Source organism: Musca domestica, unplaced genomic scaffold (genome assembly GCF_030504385.1).
Source record: "Musca domestica strain aabys unplaced genomic scaffold, Musca_domestica.polishedcontigs.V.1.1 1, whole genome shotgun sequence".
In the NCBI taxonomy this organism is placed as follows: Eukaryota; Metazoa; Arthropoda; class Insecta; order Diptera; family Muscidae; genus Musca; species Musca domestica.
In genome coordinates, this window is record NW_026712114.1 from 26,405,993 (window position 1) to 26,431,707 (window position 25,715).

The window sequence follows — 25,715 nt, forward strand, 5'->3', positions numbered from 1 at the left end:
TTCACTTTCTTCTTAGTAGTAGGGTCTTCCACGGTGCAGTTCTCGGCATGAACTGTTCTTTAACTTATTGGCTTGTTGGTAATGTTATTTCTCATTTTTTTATTTTGTTCCGTTTGGTTTTTAGTTATGTTTAAGGATATATTTTATAGTTTTTTATTTTTGATTTTAACTTTGTTAAATTTTGAGTCCGTAAAATTGTAAATTATGTTATACGCATATTTATATCGTTTCTTTGAAGTTTATAATTCACTATAGTGTTCGAAGGAGTATCCTTTTTTCCACTAGGTTCCCTTCTGACACAAGGATGTTCACCAAAAGGATAGATCTTTATATCTTTTTCTGGTTCCACTAATTTGTACGTCGCCAATATTTAAAAAATAAATCTTTTTCTCCTCTCTCTTTTCACTAATATTTATTAGTCACAGGGATATTTCTTAATATCCTTTATACTTTTTTTCTTCATGAAAATTTGTGTATCCTTTAATCTTATAAAGGATATTTCGAATACCGCACTAAGGATTAAAATCCTAGTTCTATCACGCACAATAAAATCTGTTTTATTATTTTTTTACGTTGGATTGGACTTTGCGGAATCCTACCGACTGCGCCACTTTTATTTGCGGAAAAAACTTTGGCTAAAAAAAAAAAACGTTTGGTGTGGTTTGGAATTATAACTTGCTTCTTTATTTTTCACTGGCTTATATACTAAAATTCTGTTTATTGCTGCATTTTCGTTGTTGGAAATGCAGCTGAAAAGAAAATACAGTTTTAAGCTAATATTAATATTTAAGTAAACAATTCTTTGGAAATTTTTCTGGAATAAAATGCTGGATTTGCATATAAATATTTTAATAAACAATTCTTTGGAATTAAAAATAAAGTATTAACGAATATTTATTCTTTGGAAATTTATTTAATAAAATGCTGGATTTGCATATCAATATTTTGGTAAACAATTCTTTGGAATTAAAAATAAAGTATTAACGAATATTTGTTCTTTGGAAATTTGTTTGAAATAATAAAATGTGGAACGATTCTCATTAAGGAAATAACGGGAGACACTATCGTTGAGGGAAATTAGTAGGTGATACTATAACATTTAAGCACAATGTAAGAAATTCAACCACGGCACCGAACTTCTACTTCTATTGGCTTCTATTCAACAACTGACTCTCATCCTCGGATCTTTAGAACATACGCAAAAGGGGGTTGCCAGAGTGTTAAGTTTGTTTCCCACACTTGTGTCATATCTTTAACTGTATTAACTAGCAGACTGTCTATATTGGATAAATCTATATAATTATCGTCTTTATAATAAATAATTAGCACATCCGCTTTATATTTTATATTTTGAATTTCTAATATAAGTTCACTTATTGTTTGTACCTTTTAGTTTGCGATGACTTTATAGAGTTGATGTGGCTCGATGTTTGGCTTGTATCGCAGCTTTAGCGTCTCCTTGATAAGTTCCCAGTTGTCTGGTGCGGGTATATTGATCAGGACATCCTTGGCTTGGCCCTGGATTTGTAGAATATTGCCCTTATTACATCCTTCTTCAGATTTTCGTCTTTGATATTTGATAATAAGTACTCCGTGCTGTTGAAGAAACTGTTAAAAGGAACTGTGTTCCTTTTTTATATATATGTTCATATATATTGAGTCACTGCACTTTTTATTGGTGGTGCCCTTTTTCATATTTGTTTATTTAAAATTACACTGCACAAATTAACGTTTCAAATTCGTTTCACTCGATCCTTTATTTTAAAAGGATCCTACCGACTGCGCCAATAACATTTTGACCTGAAGTCTTTGGTTTTTTAAAAAAAATAAAACAAGTTCTTAAGTGAACTTCACAAATTGAGTGTTGATTTCAGACAGGAAGTTGTATTAAGTTACTGTCTGCCTTTTTTCAGTTATGGAACTGATGAAGTCGTCGAATTTATCTTGTTGTTGGTGTGTTTTTGCATATGTAACTCGTGCGAGCATGTGTTTCAACAATGTCAAAATCAGAACGACAGTTGTCGTTGGACATATGAACGAAATATGCCATACGACACCAAGAGGTATTTGAGTAACATGAATGAAGTCAGTGTGAATAATGGATGGTGAATAATATCAAAGTATAATGCGCTGTTTACATTTTGATATTGAAATGGATGAAGTTAAATAATATAGACATTTATGATACACGTACACTACACCTTCCCTTTTTAGAAGAATGATGATACAATATGAAATTGGATTATCATTCTTTAACATAGTTCGTTTTATGCTTGGTATTTTATTTGTGTTTTAAATGTTTTCTTATTATTTTTTTATATTAACGTATTCCATATTTTATTATAGTAAACATTTAAATTATAATATAACTTGTATTATGGTTTCTTGTTTTTATTTTTCTTCTTTGTCGGTTTCTATATTCTTCGAGAGTAATAGACAGTGGACCCTCTGTTATTGTCGACTTTCTATTCATAGCAGTTTCCTCTTTTAGTAGGCAATTTTTTCTTCTTCAGTACGGTATTGATTTTTGATGTTGTCTGTATTGTCATCGGCCTTGGATTAGTCCTTACTTCTACCCTCGGAATGTATTGGACTGCCCCGTACTGGTCTCGGCGATGTCTTCAGCGAGTCTGGTGTATTCGCCGCTTTTGAGGGCAACGAAAGAGAACAGAATTATTTTGGTGCAGTGCAGATAGAGCACTTTTCACAGTCACTGTTCATTTTTTATTACTTTAAAAATTTTTATTATTACCTTTACATTTTCTGTTTTACTCTCCCAATTGATCTCATCTTCTGGTACATCCTGTTGTATGCTCTCAGAGTCAGCATAAATAACAAAAGTCTGTTTTTCCGTTTTCTTATGATTTACGAAATTCAACACAGCATCCTTCTTATTTGGTAGGATACAGACTACTTCTCCACACTGCTTTGTGTGAGTCCTTATTTTATTTTCGTCGTGAAAAAATTGTAGGCATCCAATACAAAAATAAGCTTTCTTCTTAGAGACCGCAAAAGACAGGAAGAAAGAACAAATACATTATAATATATGTATTTAAATTAATAATTAAATATTTTATTACCACGACATATCCATAACCCAAATGTAATGGACATTTTCTTCATTATGGAAGATTAACGTGATTGGTTTATCTTCTTTGTCAGATAATATGGTCCAATGAATGACTTATTTTCATTTTAAAGAGACAGTGGGAAATTTATTTTTTTGAAATTTAGTGATACTCTAGACTGTGGAATTATAACATCTTGGTTTATATCTATGTTAAATGACGATGTTACACTTAGATCTCTATGTGCTGTTCTCATCTTCTGGTACATTCTCTTGTATGCTCTCAGAGTCAGCATAAATAACAAAAGCCCCCTTTTTTCGTTTTCTTATGATTTACGAAATTCAACACAGCACCCTTCCAAACTACTTCTCCACACTGCTTTGTGTGAGTCCTTATTTTATTTTCGTCGTGAAAACATTGTAAGCATCCGATACAAAAATAAGCTTTCTTCTTATGGTTTGTTAGCTGAGACCGCAAAAGACAGGAAGAAAGAACAAATATTATTTATTACCACGACATATCCATAACCCAAATCTAATGGACATTTTCTTTATTATGGAAGATTAACGTGATAGGTTTATCTCCTTTGTCAGATAATATGGTCCAATGATTGACTTATTTTCATTTTAAAGAGACAGTGGAAAATTTAATTTTTTGAAATTTAGTGATACTCTAGACTGTAGAATTATAACATCTTAGTGTATATCTATGTTAAATGACGATGTTACACTTAGATCTCTATGTGCTGTTCTCATCTTCTGGTACATCCTCTTGTATGCTCTCAGAGTCAGCATAAAAAACAAAAGTCGATTTTTCCTTTTTTTTATGATTCGAGAATTTCAACACGGCATCCTTCTTATTTGGTAGGGTACAAACTACTTCGCCACACTGCTTTGTGTGAGTCTTTATTTAATTTTCGTCGTGAAAACTTTGTATGCAAATTAATCAAAATGAATGGATTAAACTATATTCATTGAGTATGAGTTAAAAGCTGAACTTACAATAATGCTGTTACTTAAAACTAAACCACCACATTATGCTGCGCCGCTGTCGCTCTGCCAACGTTGCCATTGCATTTCTTGCTGACACAGTGGCCCGTGTAGAATATTGGGCTATTAACCTGCAGTGGGGTGTTGAATAGGCGGCTCGTGTTACTTGTGGGAATACGGGAGCATGAAGGTTTCCCATGAATGGTTGTAAGTAGTTGGTTTGGGTGCAACCAAATGAATAAGGTGTTTAATGCGCTGACTTAGCAGCTCGTGTAGGGTTTTTGGTTGCTTTAGTGCAGCCAAACTGTGGGAATACGGGAACACGATGGTTCCTCATGATAACTCCTCCCCTTCTAAGTGGGGGCCGTCCTCGGTCCTCGTAATAGCGTTTTTGATTGCATCTTCAACTGACCTGGTTATGATGATCTTCTTTTTTGTGATGGTTCTTCGTCGTAATAGGTAACCTGCCAGTCCCACAATCGCAAAACCACCAATGGTTGATAAACCTGCGATTTGGCCCTGATCGACCAAACGTTGTAAATGGCGGATGTGTTGGAGGTTCCGTTGGTTCGCGTGGTGCAGATAGATGCTATTAATTGTAACAGGAGCTTCATTACTTTCTTCTACTATTGCCAGTTGGTCATTTATGACTACCAATCCATCGCCTATTGGTGTAATCGGCGTGAGATTGTTGAATGTGGTGCTGCAGCTTGCAGTGTTACGTGTCAGTAGTTGTAGAGCGCATGATGTGGCTGATGACGGTAGGCAAAAAGTTGGTATCGTGTCGCTGCAGTTCCTTACCGCAAAGGTACGATTATGGCATACCGCTAAGGTAGATTCTTGTAGGTGGAGCATTTGGTGGCCGTGAGCTACTGGTAAAATAGTAATTTTCTTACATCTAAGCTTAGGAATAGGATATCTTATTAGGAAGTAAATTACATTATCGTATTGCAAAATCTTAATATTAGCTACAGCCATAACATCGGCCACGGAGAGGTTCGTGAAGTGCTCATTTTTTATTATGAAGTTTATTTCGTTACTGTCTAAAAGGATGGGGTTCAAGACTCCAATTTTTGCGAATGTGATAGAAGTGATAAGATTGTCTAAGTCTGTTATTATTGCTCTGTTTCTAGCTAATAGAATATCGTAAAGGTGGCTAGTGTCTATTTCTCTGTGTTTTTCTGTCTTCAAGATTTTATTTACTGTAATGGTGAGACTATTAATTTCTTTCTGTACCTCCGTGTTGATAGTAAACTGTCTGTCCTGGGAGTCGATTAGTTGTTCTGCCTTGTTTGTTAGTCTGTCAAAGTCGTCATGGTCTGGGGTCCCTGCAATATAGTCGTTCGTACAGAGTCAGGTTCGTAACATGTTTGATGTGTCCATAACTTTCCCAGATAACAAGGTCACCACCGGTCACCGGAATGTATCCTGCATTTGAGTAGTCTATTAGTCGTCCAGATGTTGCTGATACCAATATGGCTATAACCAATTTCATTTACTTAGAAGTTAATTCAAATAACGATTATTTCTCAATATAAAAAAAATTTTAACACTTTTCTTAAGTCACAATAGTTTTATTTTTCTTTTAACTTACATTACAATCAATGCGAACGTCCTCATGGTCCCCTTTCCTTTTGTACTTAGGGCTGGAAACATCCACTCCAGTCTGTCCGAGACTCGTACTGTTAATTGATTTATTGGGTTTCTCGGAGCCTATGGGGACCTTGCAGCCTTTTTGTGGAGCCTATGGGGTTCTTTTTGCTTGTTTGGGTTTCTCGGAGCCTATGGGGTCCTTGCAGTTTTTTTGTGGAGCCTATGGGGTCCTTTTCTGCTTGTTTAGGGTTCCTTGCGGCCTATTTGAGGATTTAAGCTATTTGTTATTTAAAGCAAACCAGCTTTATTGAGTCTCATTAATAAATTTGACTGATTTCTTTATTAAAAAAATGGTCATACAGTGGTCTTATAATTATGCTTACATTAACAAGTTTGGTATTCTAAAGAGTCTTTCACATTTTATTTTGTTTTTACTTGCTTGACATATTTCATATTTTGTGGATGGTGGTGTCATATGACGTTGGTTCGTTGACACAGTGGCGTGTGCAACGGGAGTTATGAGTTAACAACAGTGGCGTGTATGTTCAAGAATTATGGGTTAACATATAAGTTAATTGTGATCAGATATCTTCCTGATTGTTATTGCGGCGCTATGCACCTCTTTATTTAGAAGTCAAAGTTAATTGAAATCAAAAGTCTTGTTAATTGCTTTTGCGGTGCTATGCACCTCTTTATTCAGAAGTCAGCTTAGGATTAATTATAATTGTGTCTTATAACTATAATTGAGGAGTGCTGTGGCGATTACGCCACTTGCACAAACTGCTACGTTGGCTAAATGTTGTTCCCACCGTTCAGTAGAATATGATCCTCTTGTTGAAGGTTGATTGAATTCGCTGGACTGATTTTGTGGTGTCAGCGGAAAGTTGGAAGTGGTTTTGGTGTGACACAGTGGTGTGGTTGGACTAAGGTGTTAACTTATATCTTAAATCTGTTTAAATTAATTCTATATCAAACCCGTTTAAATGTTTATTTTGTCTTTCTAGACCGTTTATTACATTTGTCTTTAACATAACATAACATAATAACATTCTTCTTCCATGGTTGAGATTTTATTCCCTATAATATTTTTGAGTTTCGTTAAGTAGTTTCCAATGATTTTCTGCTGGTAATTTATGTGATTGGATATATTCTGGATTTGAGAGTACATTATATTGCTTATATAAGTTAAGTTATTAATTTTGTCTGTTAAATTGTTATCGTTCGCTCGCAGCAGCTGAAAGGTCTCATTAATTTGTTTTTCGTCGTCGCTGTCCATTGTGCCAGCAATAATTTTTAAGCCTTTGCCTAGGATATTTAAGAGAGCCCGTTTCTTTCGAAAAAGTGGGTTGAGGTTTTCTATTTTTGCCCTTAAATATCATAAAATTTTTGTTTACTGTATCTAGTAACCTTTTTGATTCGGTATTTGATGTTTTTAAAATGCCAATATTAGTTTTGATTATTTCCAATGTTCGTTCGTATTCTGTGGTGTTTATTATATGTAATATCTTGTAATATCTTGTAATATCTTGTTCAATGGTTTTGGTTTCTCCTGTCTTGATTGGTATGTATCCGTTATTGTTCGATAGCTCTTGTATGTCGAGGGTTTGGGCCTTGGTTGCTGTAGTAAATGCAACCATTATTATGATCCAGTTAATCATTTTGAAATTTGGTTGTTGGTGCCAAGGATTGCGGGTTCACTTTCTTCTTAGTAGTAGGGTCTTCCACGGTGCAGTTCTCGGCATGAACTGTTCTTTAACTTATTGGCTTGTTGGTAATGTTATTTCTCATTTTTTTATTTTGTTCCGTTTGGTTTTTAGTTATGTTTAAGGATATATTTTATAGTTTTTTATTTTTGATTTTAACTTTGTTAAATTTTGAGTCCGTAAAATTGTAAATTATGTTATACGCATATTTATATCGTTTCTTTGAAGTTTATAATTCACTATAGTGTTCGAAGGAGTATCCTTTTTTCCACTAGGTTCCCTTCTGACACAAGGATGTTCACCAAAAGGATAGATCTTTATATCTTTTTCTGGTTCCACTAATTTGTACGTCGCCAATATTTAAAAAATAAATCTTTTTCTCCTCTCTCTTTTCACTAATATTTATTAGTCACAGGGATATTTCTTAATATCCTTTATACTTTTTTTCTTCATGAAAATTTGTGTATCCTTTAATCTTATAAAGGATATTTCGAATACCGCACTAAGGATTAAAATCCTAGTTCTATCACGCACAATAAAATCTGTTTTATTATTTTTTTACGTTGGATTGGACTTTGCGGAATCCTACCGACTGCGCCACTTTTATTTGCGGAAAAAACTTTGGCTAAAAAAAAAACGTTTGGTGTGGTTTGGAATTATAACTTGCTTCTTTATTTTTCACTGGCTTATATACTAAAATTCTGTTTATTGCTGCATTTTCGTTGTTGGAAATGCAGCTGAAAAGAAAATACAGTTTTAAGCTAATATTAATATTTAAGTAAACAATTCTTTGGAAATTTTTCTGGAATAAAATGCTGGATTTGCATATAAATATTTTAATAAACAATTCTTTGGAATTAAAAATAAAGTATTAACGAATATTTATTCTTTGGAAATTTATTTAATAAAATGCTGGATTTGCATATCAATATTTTGGTAAACAATTCTTTGGAATTAAAAATAAAGTATTAACGAATATTTGTTCTTTGGAAATTTGTTTGAAATAATAAAATGTGGAACGATTCTCATTAAGGAAATAACGGGAGACACTATCGTTGAGGGAAATTAGTAGGTGATACTATAACATTTAAGCACAATGTAAGAAATTCAACCACGGCACCGAACTTCTACTTCTATTGGCTTCTATTCAACAACTGACTCTCATCCTCGGATCTTTAGAACATACGCAAAAGGGGGTTGCCAGAGTGTTAAGTTTGTTTCCCACACTTGTGTCATATCTTTAACTGTATTAACTAGCAGACTGTCTATATTGGATAAATCTATATAATTATCGTCTTTATAATAAATAATTAGCACATCCGCTTTATATTTTATATTTTGAATTTCTAATATAAGTTCACTTATTGTTTGTACCTTTTAGTTTGCGATGACTTTATAGAGTTGATGTGGCTCGATGTTTGGCTTGTATCGCAGCTTTAGCGTCTCCTTGATAAGTTCCCAGTTGTCTGGTGCGGGTATATTGATCAGGACATCCTTGGCTTGGCCCTGGATTTGTAGAATATTGCCCTTATTACATCCTTCTTCAGATTTTCGTCTTTGATATTTGATAATAAGTACTCCGTGCTGTTGAAGAAACTGTTAAAAGGAACTGTGTTCCTTTTTTATATATATGTTCATATATATTGAGTCACTGCACTTTTTATTGGTGGTGCCCTTTTTCATATTTGTTTATTTAAAATTACACTGCACAAATTAACGTTTCAAATTCGTTTCACTCGATCCTTTATTTTAAAAGGATCCTACCGACTGCGCCAATAACATTTTGACCTGAAGTCTTTGGTTTTTTAAAAAAAATAAAACAAGTTCTTAAGTGAACTTCACAAATTGAGTGTTGATTTCAGACAGGAAGTTGTATTAAGTTACTGTCTGCCTTTTTTCAGTTATGGAACTGATGAAGTCGTCGAATTTATCTTGTTGTTGGTGTGTTTTTGCATATGTAACTCGTGCGAGCATGTGTTTCAACAATGTCAAAATCAGAACGACAGTTGTCGTTGGACATATGAACGAAATATGCCATACGACACCAAGAGGTATTTGAGTAACATGAATGAAGTCAGTGTGAATAATGGATGGTGAATAATATCAAAGTATAATGCGCTGTTTACATTTTGATATTGAAATGGATGAAGTTAAATAATATAGACATTTATGATACACGTACACTACACCTTCCCTTTTTAGAAGAATGATGATACAATATGAAATTGGATTATCATTCTTTAACATAGTTCGTTTTATGCTTGGTATTTTATTTGTGTTTTAAATGTTTTCTTATTATTTTTTTTATATTAACGTATTCCATATTTTATTATAGTAAACATTTAAATTATAATATAACTTGTATTATGGTTTCTTGTTTTTATTTTTCTTCTTTGTCGGTTTCTATATTCTTCGAGAGTAATAGACAGTGGACCCTCTGTTATTGTCGACTTTCTATTCATAGCAGTTTCCTCTTTTAGTAGGCAATTTTTTCTTCTTCAGTACGGTATTGATTTTTGATGTTGTCTGTATTGTCATCGGCCTTGGATTAGTCCTTACTTCTACCCTCGGAATGTATTGGACTGCCCCGTACTGGTCTCGGCGATGTCTTCAGCGAGTCTGGTGTATTCGCCGCTTTTGAGGGCAACGAAAGAGAACAGAATTATTTTGGTGCAGTGCAGATAGAGCACTTTTCACAGTCACTGTTCATTTTTTATTACTTTAAAAATTTTTATTATTACCTTTACATTTTCTGTTTTACTCTCCCAATTGATCTCATCTTCTGGTACATCCTGTTGTATGCTCTCAGAGTCAGCATAAATAACAAAAGTCTGTTTTTCCGTTTTCTTATGATTTACGAAATTCAACACAGCATCCTTCTTATTTGGTAGGATACAGACTACTTCTCCACACTGCTTTGTGTGAGTCCTTATTTTATTTTCGTCGTGAAAAAATTGTAGGCATCCAATACAAAAATAAGCTTTCTTCTTAGAGACCGCAAAAGACAGGAAGAAAGAACAAATACATTATAATATATGTATTTAAATTAATAATTAAATATTTTATTACCACGACATATCCATAACCCAAATGTAATGGACATTTTCTTCATTATGGAAGATTAACGTGATTGGTTTATCTTCTTTGTCAGATAATATGGTCCAATGAATGACTTATTTTCATTTTAAAGAGACAGTGGGAAATTTATTTTTTTGAAATTTAGTGATACTCTAGACTGTGGAATTATAACATCTTGGTTTATATCTATGTTAAATGACGATGTTACACTTAGATCTCTATGTGCTGTTCTCATCTTCTGGTACATTCTCTTGTATGCTCTCAGAGTCAGCATAAATAACAAAAGCCCCCTTTTTTCGTTTTCTTATGATTTACGAAATTCAACACAGCACCCTTCCAAACTACTTCTCCACACTGCTTTGTGTGAGTCCTTATTTTATTTTCGTCGTGAAAACATTGTAAGCATCCGATACAAAAATAAGCTTTCTTCTTATGGTTTGTTAGCTGAGACCGCAAAAGACAGGAAGAAAGAACAAATATTATTTATTACCACGACATATCCATAACCCAAATCTAATGGACATTTTCTTTATTATGGAAGATTAACGTGATAGGTTTATCTCCTTTGTCAGATAATATGGTCCAATGATTGACTTATTTTCATTTTAAAGAGACAGTGGAAAATTTAATTTTTTGAAATTTAGTGATACTCTAGACTGTAGAATTATAACATCTTAGTGTATATCTATGTTAAATGACGATGTTACACTTAGATCTCTATGTGCTGTTCTCATCTTCTGGTACATCCTCTTGTATGCTCTCAGAGTCAGCATAAAAAACAAAAGTCGATTTTTCCTTTTTTTTATGATTCGAGAATTTCAACACGGCATCCTTCTTATTTGGTAGGGTACAAACTACTTCGCCACACTGCTTTGTGTGAGTCTTTATTTAATTTTCGTCGTGAAAACTTTGTATGCAAATTAATCAAAATGAATGGATTAAACTATATTCATTGAGTATGAGTTAAAAGCTGAACTTACAATAATGCTGTTACTTAAAACTAAGCCACCACATTATGCTGCGCCGCTGTCGCTCTGCCAACGTTGCCATTGCATTTCTTGCTGACACAGTGGCCCGTGTAGAATATTGGGCTATTAACCTGCAGTGGGGTGTTGAATAGGCGGCTCGTGTTACTTGTGGGAATACGGGAGCATGAAGGTTTCCCATGAATGGTTGTAAGTAGTTGGTTTGGGTGCAACCAAATGAATAAGGTGTTTAATGCGCTGACTTAGCAGCTCGTGTAGGGTTTTTGGTTGCTTTAGTGCAGCCAAACTGTGGGAATACGGGAACACGATGGTTCCTCATGATAACTCCTCCCCTTCTAAGTGGGGGCCGTCCTCGGTCCTCGTAATAGCGTTTTTGATTGCATCTTCAACTGACCTGGTTATGATGATCTTCTTTTTTGTGATGGTTCTTCGTCGTAATAGGTAACCTGCCAGTCCCACAATCGCAAAACCACCAATGGTTGATAAACCTGCGATTTGGCCCTGATCGACCAAACGTTGTAAATGGCGGATGTGTTGGAGGTTCCGTTGGTTCGCGTGGTGCAGATAGATGCTATTAATTGTAACAGGAGCTTCATTACTTTCTTCTACTATTGCCAGTTGGTCATTTATGACTACCAATCCATCGCCTATTGGTGTAATCGGCGTGAGATTGTTGAATGTGGTGCTGCAGCTTGCAGTGTTACGTGTCAGTAGTTGTAGAGCGCATGATGTGGCTGATGACGGTAGGCAAAAAGTTGGTATCGTGTCGCTGCAGTTCCTTACCGCAAAGGTACGATTATGGCATACCGCTAAGGTAGATTCTTGTAGGTGGAGCATTTGGTGGCCGTGAGCTACTGGTAAAATAGTAATTTTCTTACATCTAAGCTTAGGAATAGGATATCTTATTAGGAAGTAAATTACATTATCGTATTGCAAAATCTTAATATTAGCTACAGCCATAACATCGGCCACGGAGAGGTTCGTGAAGTGCTCATTTTTTATTATGAAGTTTATTTCGTTACTGTCTAAAAGGATGGGGTTCAAGACTCCAATTTTTGCGAATGTGATAGAAGTGATAAGATTGTCTAAGTCTGTTATTATTGCTCTGTTTCTAGCTAATAGAATATCGTAAAGGTGGCTAGTGTCTATTTCTCTGTGTTTTTCTGTCTTCAAGATTTTATTTACTGTAATGGTGAGACTATTAATTTCTTTCTGTACCTCCGTGTTGATAGTAAACTGTCTGTCCTGGGAGTCGATTAGTTGTTCTGCCTTGTTTGTTAGTCTGTCAAAGTCGTCATGGTCTGGGGTCCCTGCAATATAGTCGTTCGTACAGAGTCAGGTTCGTAACATGTTTGATGTGTCCATAACTTTCCCAGATAACAAGGTCACCACCGGTCACCGGAATGTATCCTGCATTTGAGTAGTCTATTAGTCGTCCAGATGTTGCTGATACCAATATGGCTATAACCAATTTTAAAGCGATTCTGAAAACGTAAGTTATAATTTTTTTTTTAAATTCGTCTCCCGCTAATTGTGAAAGGAATTCTAGAAAGGAAGAAAATTCAGCGGAGATTGTCCTTATGGACCCTCCTCCCCCTTATGAGAACGGTGGTACCCAGGTCTTTTCCAACTTCCTCTTCGGTGTAAAGAGGTGTAAGTTTATTACCTACACCCAGAGAAAAAATGACAACATCCGTGTATGAAATGACCACATCCGTGTATGATAGTGTATCAACCACGTTTGGTGTCAAAATGAGCACGCTGTTGTCATTTTGACACCGAGATTTTGGCAACGATTTCAACAACAGATGTGCATGAAATGAGCACATACGTGGTCATTTCGAGCACGCCCCGTTGTCAGATTGTCAACGCTTCGTTGTCAGATCGTCAACGCTTCGTTGTCAGATTGTCAACGCTCCGTTGTCGGATTGTCAACGCCCGTTGTCAGATTGAAATCAATGGTGGTCATTTTTTGATATCCGTTCCTTTTCCATTTTATACCCTTAGTAGAAGAAACGACATTTTTTGAAAAGTATTTTATTGAACGAAACCAATTACATAAATTCAATATAAATACATATTTGATTTAACAAAACAATTCGAATTACATATATTCAATGTATAGAAACAAATTAAATTAACTTAAATCTGAAATAAACTTTTCCATTATTCATAGGATATAAGTGAAATGGGTAAGTAATAAAATCTAAAATTGGTATTAAAAAAATTGTATCCTCATTCAGAGAACCAACTTCATACGATTGTAAATGGTAATCAAAGTTTTTAACTTTTACTTGGTTACATAAAATGTAAACATTTTCATTTTCAATTATTAAATGTTTAATTTTGAAAAGTTCAATTGCGGCATTATTTGTTGCTAAATAATAGTTTTTTTTATACCTAGTTCCCTTAAAAAAAATGTCATCAGACACTTTGCAATTTTGGTAATTTAAAACTGGCTTACTTTTTTTGTAACAATATTCCTCTTTTGCCAAATCTTCGATGGTATGCGTATTAATGATAACATTTGGTTCTAAGTTATCTTCGTGTTTTAATAAAAAATTGGAAAATTTCAATCCAGACTTAATAGATAATGAACGACAGGGATTTACTCTTGATGTAGTATTTCCTAAATAGGCTTTTGCTTCCTTGTGTTTAGCTTCGAATCTCATGCTCCAGAGATATTTAAGGGGACCACATTTTCGGATAGCTGTGGGATAGTGGACAAGAAAGTGGTGTTTCGGTTTTAACGAACCGTATAATGTTATATAAAGTGAATGGTGATCTCTAATTAATTCTTCCAATTTTATTAAATCGTCTTCTATATAACTTGGTCTTAAAAGTAAATCGATTATTTGTAATAATATTATAAAAACTTTCCAGTGATCGTTGGAGAAAGGAATTAAATCGCCTACCATTAAAGGTAAAAAATTAGTAAAACACATAGTTTCACTAGCTGTCATTTTTAAGTTATAGTTTTTCAATCTACATAAATCTAGTGGTCCAGATTTATTTCCCACTTCAATTTCTCCAAATTGGAATAAAGATTTTCTGCTGTTAATACAATCTAACGTAACAATATTTTCTTGAATCAGCCCGAGAATTACATTAGACATATCGTAGACACATATGCCCTCGAAAATGTCATGCATAATATCAAAACAAAAATTTTCAGTGACGTTAAAATTTGGTAAAGATTCGAAGATACACTTGTTTTTAATACCTGTTTCTTGAAAATTATTTTCCAATACATTTGAGTTGTAATTCTCTTGGTTTCTTAAACTATCTAAATGCTGAATTGCGTCGAATTGCATTTGGGACTTTTTTCTTCTACATACCCGGCAAAATCTTTTAGAGTTAAATGATTGCACGTAGCCTAAAATACTATTAACTGCTAAATTATCTCCAATAATTACACCTAAAATAAAATGCACCTTCTGAACACTTTGTTGAACACAAATTTCAACCCCTTCTTCTAGAATTTTTAACTCTTCTACAAGATTGTGAAATGAAACTTCATTTCCACGTTCTTTTAAATCCTTTGATGGTATAAACGCAGCAGTTAATATATAATCAAGTTTTGACAACAAGTGCTGTGGCATTGAAGGAAAGCTAATATAACAACCACATATGGAAAATGTATGGGTTCCAAGAGGATTATTAATTTGAAAATCATCCATGTAAAGGACATAGGGAATAACTAAATTGTACTGATATTTTAATAATTTAGTTTTATATAACTCACCGTTTGTAAAATTTTGTAAAACAGGTGAATTTAGGAATTTTTTGGAGTTTTCTAATGTCAAATCTAAGAGATTTGGAATTTTAAAAAGGGCACTTATCATGAATTTCAGTGGCATTATATAAATATTGGATAACTTTGGACCTAAACTGGGATTTCCGCTGATAACAATTTCCGAGACTTGATTGCTAATTACATAAACCTTTGGATCATCATAAAAGTTTAGTTCTTTTAAAATTTTTAAAAGTCTATATTCCGTTCTAGTTTCTTCGAAAGGATTTTTACAAAAGTTTAGTAAGTACCTTAAGTCTTCATAATTTGGATGATCAGTTATATATTTTTCAATTGTACATGAAATGGATGAAAGCAGAATTGAAACAGAATGTTGTATTTCTATAACATGATTTCTAGGCATATAGCTTTGACCATGTAATTGTAAAGACAGATATAAGGTTTTCTTTTTCAAAACATTTAAATCCTTTTCTATTGTATTGTTGTTAATAACAGTTTCACTGTTTGTATAATCATTTTCTTTTGATGATGACATTTCAACTGGCACATTAATGGCTTTAACCATTGGTGGAGCTTTTGTGTGATTCTTGTGAAGTTTTTCTAAATGAATTCTGAATGACGTAAATTTTGTAAATGTTTGCTTACAGTTGTCCTGAACGCATTGTACTTTTAAAAATTTAGTGGACATTAAATGGTCTGTTTTCAAATGAGCTATTAAAAGATTTGCCTTATCAAAATGCTTACGGCAACGAAAGCAAATATACATTTTGAATTGTACTTTAATTATTGTTGCAGAAATTAATAAGTGAAGTCAAATTAACTGATTTTATATCATATACAGTATTAATTTCATAAAAATATTTTTGGATAAAAATCCATGGAATTTGGCAGGCATTTGGATATTTTAAAGAAAGTGCATGAAAAATTTTAAAACATGTATCTAAACATTCGAGGAACGATTGAAATTTTAACAAATTGTGGTTAAAAAAAACATAAAAACCTTTTATATTGAAATCGGACAAACCCTCCACAATTATAAATGGCTGTATAGTTAATCCAGCATTGTAATACTTTTCAGTGACTGTATCAATTTGCCTTTTATAATCGTTAATTGTCGGTAGTCGCAGTACGAAACTTTCCTGCGAATCAGCTATTGTTACTTTTTTTCGTAATTTACCGTTTCCACATTTAAACCTAGCAGGTGATGGTAAAACTGAATTCAACAGTATTGCGTATATATAATCTTGAGCATCTGCAACCGAAATATAAAATAAATATTACTTTTAATGTTTATGATAAATCAGGAATTAAAATTTACCTATGCTGCTTGCCGTCAAAACATTTGCGAAGAGTTGTTTGCAATGTTCGTTATGAATATTTTTCCCATAATAATTGTAAATTTTTTTCTTAAATTGGTCCCATTTAGAAAGTAGAAGATTGCCTTTCTGTGGATACATAATATCGAAATCAATGTTGACCTAAAACGAAACATTAGTATCCATATACAAATAAATAGCTCATGGCTACTTACCAATTCTGAAGCTCTTGCATCGGACAACTTCGTCCATTCAAGGAGAAATGTATGGCTACTTAAATTTTTTATATCTCTTTGCCGTATGTTAAAAGATCTTTTCCATTTTTCGCAGATCGATCCCCAATCATTACATTCTCTTAGTAAGGAAGCTTTCAATGAATTTTCAACTGATTCATCAATTTCGGGAACATCTTTGTTACAAAAATTAGGAGATGTGTGAGTTGCTGCTTTGCTTGTGCTAGGCTCGGAAATCAAAAGCTTTATTCTTTTGGACTTCTTGTTTCTATACTTGGCATAAAGTTTTCCGCTTGCGTTGTTCTTTCCTTTTCTTGAAATGTAATAATAATCCTAAAAATAAAGACATATTATAAGTTAAGAAACTACATAATCAGATACGTTGTTTATATTGTTAATCTTACCCTCATTTCGTTTTCAAGAGGAAAAACGGAACAAATTTCATCCAATATGCGCATATAGTCTTGAGTGTAAAGAGTAACATTGTTGGTTAAAATATCTTCAATAATTATATTAATTATATCATCTCTTTGCTCGTCACTTAATTTCTTATTAACGCTACTACATTCAAGCGCTAGTTTCCCCTTCGAGGTATGTGTTAACAATTCCGTTAGATCCTATATTAAATAAAAAAACTACATTAACTATGCTTACACAAATATTACTCTTACCTTACCTCTGACAAAATTCCTTTGGCTTTTGAGCAGTTCGAACCTGTAGTGTCGGGAGTACCAGGAGTACTTGCAGGTGTCTCGTTGCGTTTCCACCATTCACCTATTTTAGATGGAACTGACATAGTTTCGTCATCAATCCCGAGCTATTGTTATGACAATATTAATACTGAGTTCAACTCTGTAAAACAAATAATACGTACCTTTCGTTTTTTCCAAGCAAAGAGCTTTTCTCTGAATTCAACACGCAGTCCCAATGGTGGCACTGCTTCCTTTAAATCTTCTTTTTTCAAGTACTGCAAGCTGCGAAATGTTACATGTGATGCTAAAAGAACAAAAAAGAAAATTCTTTGTTAATTACACTGATTAACTGAAAAATTCATTTTTATTTACTTACCTTTTAATTGTTCAAAAAGCGACTCCATATTTATTCCTTTTAAGAACTCCCTTAACATATAATCGTCCTCATTGTTTTCCGCATCTTGACTGCTGCAATGGTTTGTATCGCGAACCACAACAATATTGCCATCGATTTCTAACAACTCACCAATGATATTTTGAGGATCTTGCGAATTATTATTCATTTTCAATAAATTTTTTGCACAATGCGTCCTTTCTCTTTCAATAACACGGAAAAAATGGTAAATATGCAGCCGATTGCACACGAGTAAAAAAAATGACAACGGTGGTGCATGATTCATACACGGTAGTTGCTAAAATGGCAACGATCGTGTACGATTCATGCACGTCGGTGTACAAAGTAACAACGGTGGTGCATCATTATGCAGGTGGTGGTGCATAATTCATACACGACCGGTGTCATATTGACAACGACCGTGTGTGAATCATGCACCACCGTTGTCATTTTTTACTCGTGTGTAATCGGCTGCAATTACCAATATTACAAATGGACAAATTAAGCACGGCTGTTGTTGGTACCGAAAGTTGACCACGTCTCGGTGTCAATTTGAGCACGTTCGTGCACAATTCACCAACAGCCGTTGTTGAAAAATATAACAACGGGTCGTTGCGAAAATGACAACATACGTGCTTGATTTCGCAACGGGATTTTTCCCTCAGTGTAGTCTTCTGTTATTTTTTACGAACACTTTCTCCCCAACGGCAAAATCCCTATCTTGCCTATTCTTATTGTGCGCTTCTAAGTTTTTGATCTGAGTGTTTTTTATACGCGATACTATTTGTGCGTCGGCCTCCGAGGAATGAAAGGCTGTAATAGGTTTCGTCTCAGTTACCGAATGTATTGACCTGTTATATTCGATGGTAGCCAAAAGAACTATCTCTTCGATATCATCTAAATTTTTGTCAAGTTTAAGACATCTAGATATTTCCATCAGTGTGTTGTGAAATCGCTCTACCTGTCCATTTGAGGTACTGTGCAAGGGTGGAGCGTTCGCAATATCGATGTCGAAATGGTTCTTTAACGTGGCCTTGATGCTATGTGAATTGAGCGACTTCTCGTTGTCACAGTAAATAGTTTTCGTATTTGAAAACACATTGAGCAACTGCAGAAGCTGAGGCTTAACGTCTACTATCGTCCTAGACTTTAAAGACTGTACTATTGCAAATTTTGAAAATTTGTCAATGCAAGTCAAAAAATATTTCGACCCTGTTGAAAATATATCAATGTGGAGAATTTCTCCACAATATGTGGGTATGGGCGTTTTAGCAATGAGCTGCTTTTTTGGATGGCGGTCATACTTCGCTTGAGAGCATACGCGACAATTTGCTACAAATTGTTTAGTCTTCTTTTCCATTTTTGGAAAAAATAGCCTTCAATTATTTGCTTCACGTTTTCCTGGGCTGCTCGGTGTGCTCGACTGTGTTCGGCTGCGATAATTTCTTGTTGTTCGTTAGGATCTGATATATCAATAATTAACTTTTCTGTGTGCCTGAATTTCACGGTTGGAAAGAGTTCGATCAATTTATGCTGGAATCGTGCCAATGTGTGCAGATCACACTGCAGAGCATTTACTACATCTACGTTCACGGCTTCCTGTAGATTTTTAATTAAATCATCATTGGTTCGAAATGTAATCAAGTGTCTCGTCTTTTTCCCAAAAATAATGAAAGTTCTCTTGTGGGGTTCTGTGCCTTCCTCAACAAGTATCTGATTACGGAAGCAATTTACCGGCTTATCGGTTCTCTTAATCGTGTTGGTAGATGATTCTTCGCTGTGGATTGTTTCAACACTCGCATTGTCTAAAGCATTAATGTGCTGTCTGGACAGCGCATCTGCAATTACGTTTTCCTTGCCTGGTTTATAGATTAGCTTTGCGTTGCATTCATCAATGAAAGCTTTCCACCTTTTAATTTTAGAATTCGGATTTCTGTCCGAAACGGCAAAGGTTAATGGTTGATACACCATAAAGGTAGTTTCTAAGCGTTTTAAGTGCCCAGACAATGGCTAATAATTCCCGTTCATTAGTAGCGTAATGTTCCTCGCTAATTGTCAAAGTGCGGGAAATCATGGTTATAGGTTTTCCCTCCTGTGAAAGGACAGCACCTATAGCATGGGAGGATGCGTCTGTGGTTAAATCGAACGCTTTTTGGAAATCTGGGTATGTTAAGGTTACGTCTTCGGAGGCAAGTATATCTTTTATTTTAATAAAGGCTTTTTTCTGTTCACTAGTCAAATCAATCTTGATATTTTCGACTGTGTTGCAGTAACTCGGCCGTACTCTCCTCTCAGTATGTTTGATAGTGGTTTCGCAATCTTGGCGAAGTCGCGTATGAAGCAGCGGTAGTATCCCGCTAAGCCTAAGAATGACCTTACACCTCTTAAGGTGCTGGGCTCAGGAAAATTTCGAATTGTTTCATCGCATGTTTTAATTCCTCCTTGTGAAACTAAGAACCCTAAGTATTCGACCTCGGTTTGGAAAAATTTTGATTTTTCTGCCGATACCCTCATATTGGCCTCGAATAGACTTCGCATCACTACTTCCGTATATTTTAAATGGTCTTGCTCGTTTCTCGAGAATATAATGACATCGTCGACGTAGACGAAACATCTCTTACCGATGTGTTCTCTTAACACATCGTCTATCGCCCTTTGGAAAATGCTGGGCGCGTTCTTCAGACCGAATGGCAGTCTGCAGAATTCATATTTTCCGTTTTTTACAGAAAGTGCAGTTTTTTCTCTATAGGGTTCAGACAACTGAATTTGGTGGAAACCGGATTTTTGGTCTAGTGTAGTGAAGAATTTACTCCCACCAAGGTTGGATAGAGTTTCCGTTATTTCTGGAATCGGGTACCTATCACTGAGAGTTTTATCATTAAGTTTTCGAAAATCTATAACTAATCGCTTTTTTTCCTGTCCATTTTCATCAAAGCCCTTTTTCTTAACGACCCATATTGGGTTGTTATTGGGGGACCTAGACTTTCGAATGATACCGTTTGCCAGTAAATCCTGAATTTCTTTATTAACAAAATCCGCAACGCCCAGTGGGTACGGGTACAGTTTTGAGTAAACTGGGTCTTCGTTCTCCGTGCGGATGGTCGCAACCACATTCGTATTGTATGGGAGTGCTTCATTGGGGTCTGCAAATACTCCGTTTACGTTGGCAATTACTCTAAATAATGCGTCTTTGAACTCCCTTGGTACCGACTTAGCCTGAAGTTGTAAATGATTTATATCCTGGCTGGTAATAAATAAAATAACTTCTTTTCCATGGTCATGTGTAATTGTATTAGTTTTTAAATCAATGGATGCGTGTACCTTATTCAATAAATCAAGGCCAATAACGCCATCAAATGATTTCAACTCGGGTAAAATAAAAAAATCTTCTGTAACGCCGAAAATTTTAATTTTGCATTTAAGTTTGATGGGAGTAACTCCATGAATTGATTTTACTGCAAATGAATTTTGGACCTCCTTTATTCCCTTTAGTTCCGGTAAGGGTTTGATGTAACTCCTTGCAGCCCCCGTGTCGACAAGGAGTTTGATTTCTTTCCCTCCTATTGACCTCGAAATCCAAGGCAGGAGGGACCTTCCCCTAAAAAATTAAGCTCGTCGCTCTCAATTTCGTCTACGGCCTGTTCCGCATCTTCATCATACGTTGGCTCGTCCATTGATTCGTGTTCTTCGCTAAGATGATTCACACGTTGTAGTTTTGGTCCTGTGTATCGCCCTGAATTCGACGCTCGTTTCTGTGTATTTCCCTGTGACCTGTCATTATAGTCGTGACTTTGGTAGTTTATTTTTTGTCTATATTGGGATAGGGAACGGTCTACTTCCATAGGTTCGACACGTCTATGATCGGCGAAGTTACCACTGGTGTGTGGCTTTTGGTTATTTAAGTTGTTCTGTGGTTGACCAGCCTGTTTCTGTTTGGTAACCGAATAATGTGGGTTCTTCTGTCCCACATTGTGATCCGTATTAGGGGAATTTTGGGCAGAACTTGCCTTTCTGTTGCAAGAACTATCAGATCTGTTTGCGAAAATTTTCGCGAAAGCGTAGCGCTCGTTATTAGCGTCTACTTCTTGTGCTAAGACCAATGCAGAAGGGAGGTCTGTTGGTCTTGAGGCAAACAGGATATCACAAAGGGGTTTCCTTAAACCTGATATGAAAACCCTAAGTGCATCGGCTCCGTATTTTTCGTTTATAGTGTCTGCTACACTATTTTTATATGACATGATTGTCTTATTGGCTAACAAGGTTAATTTCTTTTCTACCTCATCGTAGAAATCTAGTAACTGCATCGAACCCTGCCTCAGCGTGGACAGTTCTTGTTCGATCAGATATATCGGACGTTTGTCCGCGTAAGTAAAATCGAGACGGGCAATGATTGCTTTAAAACTTAATACCGTGCTAAAGGATGAAAGTACTGCATCGGCGGCACCTCGCACTTTATTTCTAAGAATAATCACCGCTTGATAGTGGCGTTCGCTGCCATCGTATTTTTCAAATAACTCGTATGCATTGTGCGCTGCTTCGCGCCATGACACATAGGTGCCTGGCTGTTCGGAAAATTCCGGAAGAGACTTTATGGCATCTAAGGTGATATCACAAGGTACCAGCGGATTTATCCGAACTTTCGTAAACTTTTCAATTTTAGGTTTGTCAGTAGCAAGTCTACTGTTAATCGCAGTTATTTTCCTGTCGAATTCTAATTTTTGAGCGGCCAATGCTCTGCTCACTTCTGCTCTAACTAGCTCACTTACTTGTTCGGCGTTCATGGTTTCTTTTGTTTCTAAACTTAATTTGCCTAATAAGTCTTCTAATTCCTGACTCATAAATTATTCGCAAAAATGGAGTATTCCCAAAAAAAATATATATATATTTGAATGAATTTGGTTAAATTTCCTCCTTTTTTATTTCAATTTTCACTTTAAAACAAAAAAAAAAAAATGGCAGGTAAATTATTTAAAATTAATTTCTGTTGTTGATCTTCGGTAGCTTCTTCCACTTCTTGGCTCGGGATGTGTGTTTCTTGATGAGCCTTCTAATTGTTTTTCACTTTCTTTCGCCTCCCAAGGATATTCGTTCCTTGGTGATTCTGTAGATCGTCTTCGATTTTGCCTTTCGCTGCCCAAGGATATTCGTTCCTTGGTGACTTAAGCTTATTTTCGAACACAATTGAGTCCTTTTTTCTTAAGGGTATTTTGGTACAGTTTTGACTGAGTTTTCTTTCCTATTTATATTTTTTTCATCACAGGATTTTTATTTTATGTTTTGTAGTTTCACTTTTCACAGTTCTAACTTTTTTAGAGTTCTTTTCGCGAAGTGAACCACGTACGTTTTTACTTTTCCTTTTTTAGGATTTGTATTTTTATTTTATATTTTGTAGTTTCACTTTTCACAGTTCTAACTTTTTTAGAGTTCTTTTCGCGAAGTGAACCACGTTGGGCGCCAATTAATCAAAATGAATGGATTAAACTTTATTCATTGAGTATGAGTTAAAAACTGAACTTACAATAATGCTGTTACTTAAAACTAAGACACCACATTATGCTGCGCCGCTGTCGCTCTGTAGAATATTGGGCTATTAACCTGCAGTGGGGTGTTGAATAGGCGGCTCGTGTTACTTGTGGGAATACGGGAGCATTAAGGTTTCCCATGAATGGTTGTAAGTAGTTGGTTTGGGTGCAACCAAATGAATAAGGTGTTTAGAATAAGGTGTTTAATGCGCTGACTTAGCAGCTCGTGTGGGGTTTTTGGTTGCTTTAGTGCAGCCAAACTGTGGGAATACGGGAACACGAGGGTTCCTCATGATAACTTACATAAGTTAAGAATTATGATAATTGTTTATTTAAAAACTTATGTTTATTAATTTAAATTCATATATTTATATCGGATTCGGCGACTCGCCTGAACCGTTCTATTAGTATGGAGTTGTTAAACTAAATCTTTCCGTCCATCACATTTGTTTTGCTACTTCACCATCAGACCGTTGTCGCAGTCGACGTTTGGGCACTGCTGATCTTGCGTCACCATCCGACCGTTGTCGCAGTCGACGTTTGGGTATTGCTGATCTTGCGCCTCGTGCAAAATATTGTTTGCAGCCAAAATAACTAGTATGTAGGTAGAAATATACTAGTTGCTTTTTGCTTCAAACTAGTAACATATCTGTCCTTTTTCCATATAACGAACTGTCGATTTTAACATGGGGTTGTCATATACGCCTAACTAGTTCATTTGTATACAATTAAAGTACTAGAACCTATACTAGTTAAATACATACTAGTTGTTATGTAGTACTGTAAACTACTGTGTTTGGACTAGTTTTATGTGGACTAGTGCACACTCTAGTATTCTTCATGGTAGTTTTATACTACTCACATCTTTTCTAGTTGTATATCAATTCATCATTACCAGTTTCGCACTAGTTGGTTGTGTATAATTAAATACTAGTTAATTTTATCGTTTTTTATTTTAGTTTTAAAAAAGTAATATAATAATTTATAAAAAATTAAATTAAAAATCCATATCCACATTTGATGTATGTATAAAAAATAGTTCACTCAAAAATTAATACTAAAATTTAATTCACATCAATATTTTCTGTTGACTCCAGCTCGATCTTTTTATTTTCAGAATTCTTTCTGAATTGCTTCTTTTTGCATAATTGCATTGCCTGGCGTAGTAGCTGTTCCGCATTTTTTTCCCCTAGGGATGGTAGAGTTTCTATGGAGTCTGGAAAATGTTTAAAAAATTGTTTAATTATACAAATTTTACGTTAAAATATTCAACTTACCAATTAAAGCTTTGTAGAAAATTTTATATTTCCTTAAAGAGCGTTTTCCATGAGTACCGTCTACATTATAATCCATTTTGACTTTAGAATCTAGTATATTCTCTCTATTTTTTCCGACACAGTTTCGCCACAGCTTGTTCATTGTAGAGACCTAAATGTGAATGATTAAATTACTATGTTATAAAAATTAAGAAAATATTTACTTTATTCCTAATTCATTTTCGATATATTACTATACAAATAATAAGCACATTTTTGTACTTACGTAAATATCTCGGTTGTCACAAGTGATTTTTTCCTCCATTTTTTGCAACATGATTTCAGACGATATTGGAAAGTCATTTGTAGCGGTGCTGATTGACGTTTCTTGTCGAACTAATTTTGTTGTGACTACGTTTATTTCGGCAAATGCGGACATAATAGCCTCACTGTTTTGTTGGACAGTTTTAACTAAGTCGTTGATGGTTTCTGAAAGTCGGCAATTTTAAACCAAATTAGTACAGGAAAATTGAATTGAAAATATTATTTAATTAAAAAACATAGTTCAAACAGCGATAAAAGTAGTGAATCGGCGATATCCCAATATTTGTATAAAATGTTTTTTTGTTTGAATAAGAAAGCATTGAGCTTATTAAATAATATGAAAAGAAATATTTCAAATTTCACGATCCAATAAAATCTGTTCCGGCACTGTGTAGTATACACTCTTAATAATTCTGGAAAGTTTTTTGCAATTTTTGCATGAGTTGTTTTCAGTACCTGAAATGAAAGAAAATGCATACGAATTTATAATATATTTCATAACTGGTTTATTATGTAAGTTAGACCTTTCTGAGTTAAGGTCTCAAAAAAAAAAAAACGAGATACTTGTCAAAAGTACCACGGACACTGTCTAAATTAAAACAAAGGTTTAATTTTGGTTTGTCGAAAACCGCGACTTGACGTTTATTCACGAAGTTCACTGACAGAGTGATTTCGTTCTCTGTTTATTATTTGGAAGAGACTTATTTTAATACCAATACAAGTTTACATTATTTTGCTTACGATACTAAATTCATTTTCATTTATTTAATTTATTAAATTTCCATTGAACCTGATTTACTGTAATAC

General features: G+C 34.7%; 3 protein-coding genes across 8 annotated transcripts in view; 1 reads left to right on the plus strand and 2 right to left on the minus strand.

Moving 5' to 3' along the window:
* LOC101890568 (phosphatidylinositide phosphatase SAC2) overlaps nt 1–25,715 on the plus strand; it is an 84,280-nt gene that overhangs the window by 46,486 nt on the left and 12,079 nt on the right. Inside the window, exon 10 of one of the 4 annotated variants that reach the window (XM_059121186.1) lies at nt 24,446–24,597. The exons of the other annotated variants lie outside the window; for them this stretch is intronic. Coding sequence (XP_058977169.1) covers nt 24,446–24,476 — 31 coding nt within the window. The 3' untranslated portion in view covers nt 24,477–24,597. Of the gene's footprint in view, nt 1–24,445; nt 24,598–25,715 lie in introns of those variants that run through there. 4 annotated transcript variants of the gene reach the window in all.
* Nucleotides 15,419–18,479, minus strand: LOC131801979 (uncharacterized). Its single transcript, XM_059121195.1, has 7 exons — nt 17,789–18,479; nt 17,595–17,716; nt 17,397–17,537; nt 17,125–17,337; nt 16,703–17,053; nt 16,490–16,649; nt 15,419–16,423 (listed from the first exon to the last, which is right to left on the minus strand). Exons 1-7 carry the CDS (start codon nt 18,090–18,092, stop codon nt 15,951–15,953), a joined length of 1,764 nt encoding a protein of 587 aa, XP_058977178.1. The 5' UTR covers nt 18,093–18,479; the 3' UTR covers nt 15,419–15,950.
* LOC131801980 (uncharacterized) overlaps nt 23,480–25,715 on the minus strand; it is a 39,216-nt gene continuing 36,980 nt past the window's right edge. For 2 of the 3 annotated variants that reach the window (XR_009341994.1, XM_059121201.1), the window contains exons 2-4: nt 24,871–25,073; nt 24,606–24,756; nt 23,480–24,544 (exon numbers count right to left, since the gene is read on the minus strand). Coding sequence is in view for 2 of the 3 variants with exons in the window: in XM_059121201.1 (XP_058977184.1) it covers nt 24,393–24,544; nt 24,606–24,756; nt 24,871–25,073 (506 nt within the window). In the remaining variant the exon portion in view is untranslated. Of the gene's footprint in view, nt 24,545–24,605; nt 24,757–24,870; nt 25,074–25,432; nt 25,714–25,715 lie in introns of those variants that run through there. The other variant, XM_059121204.1, reaches the window with a different exon arrangement.

What these genes read in the sequence shown, in the direction of transcription:
- LOC131801979 (XM_059121195.1), bottom strand. Translation starts at nt 18,092, where the DNA reads ATGAATCATGCACCACCGTTGTCATTTTTTTTACTCGTGTGCAATCGG. An exon ending in CTCTTGAAAACGAAATGAGG is followed by an intron (nt 17,054 to 17,124) that starts GTAAGATTAACA and finishes CTTTATTTTTAG; the next exon opens with GATTATTATTACATTTCAAG. An exon ending in ATGCAAGAGCTTCAGAATTG is followed by an intron (nt 16,650 to 16,702) that starts GTAAGTAGCCAT and finishes GTTTCGTTTTAG; the next exon opens with GTCAACATTGATTTCGATAT.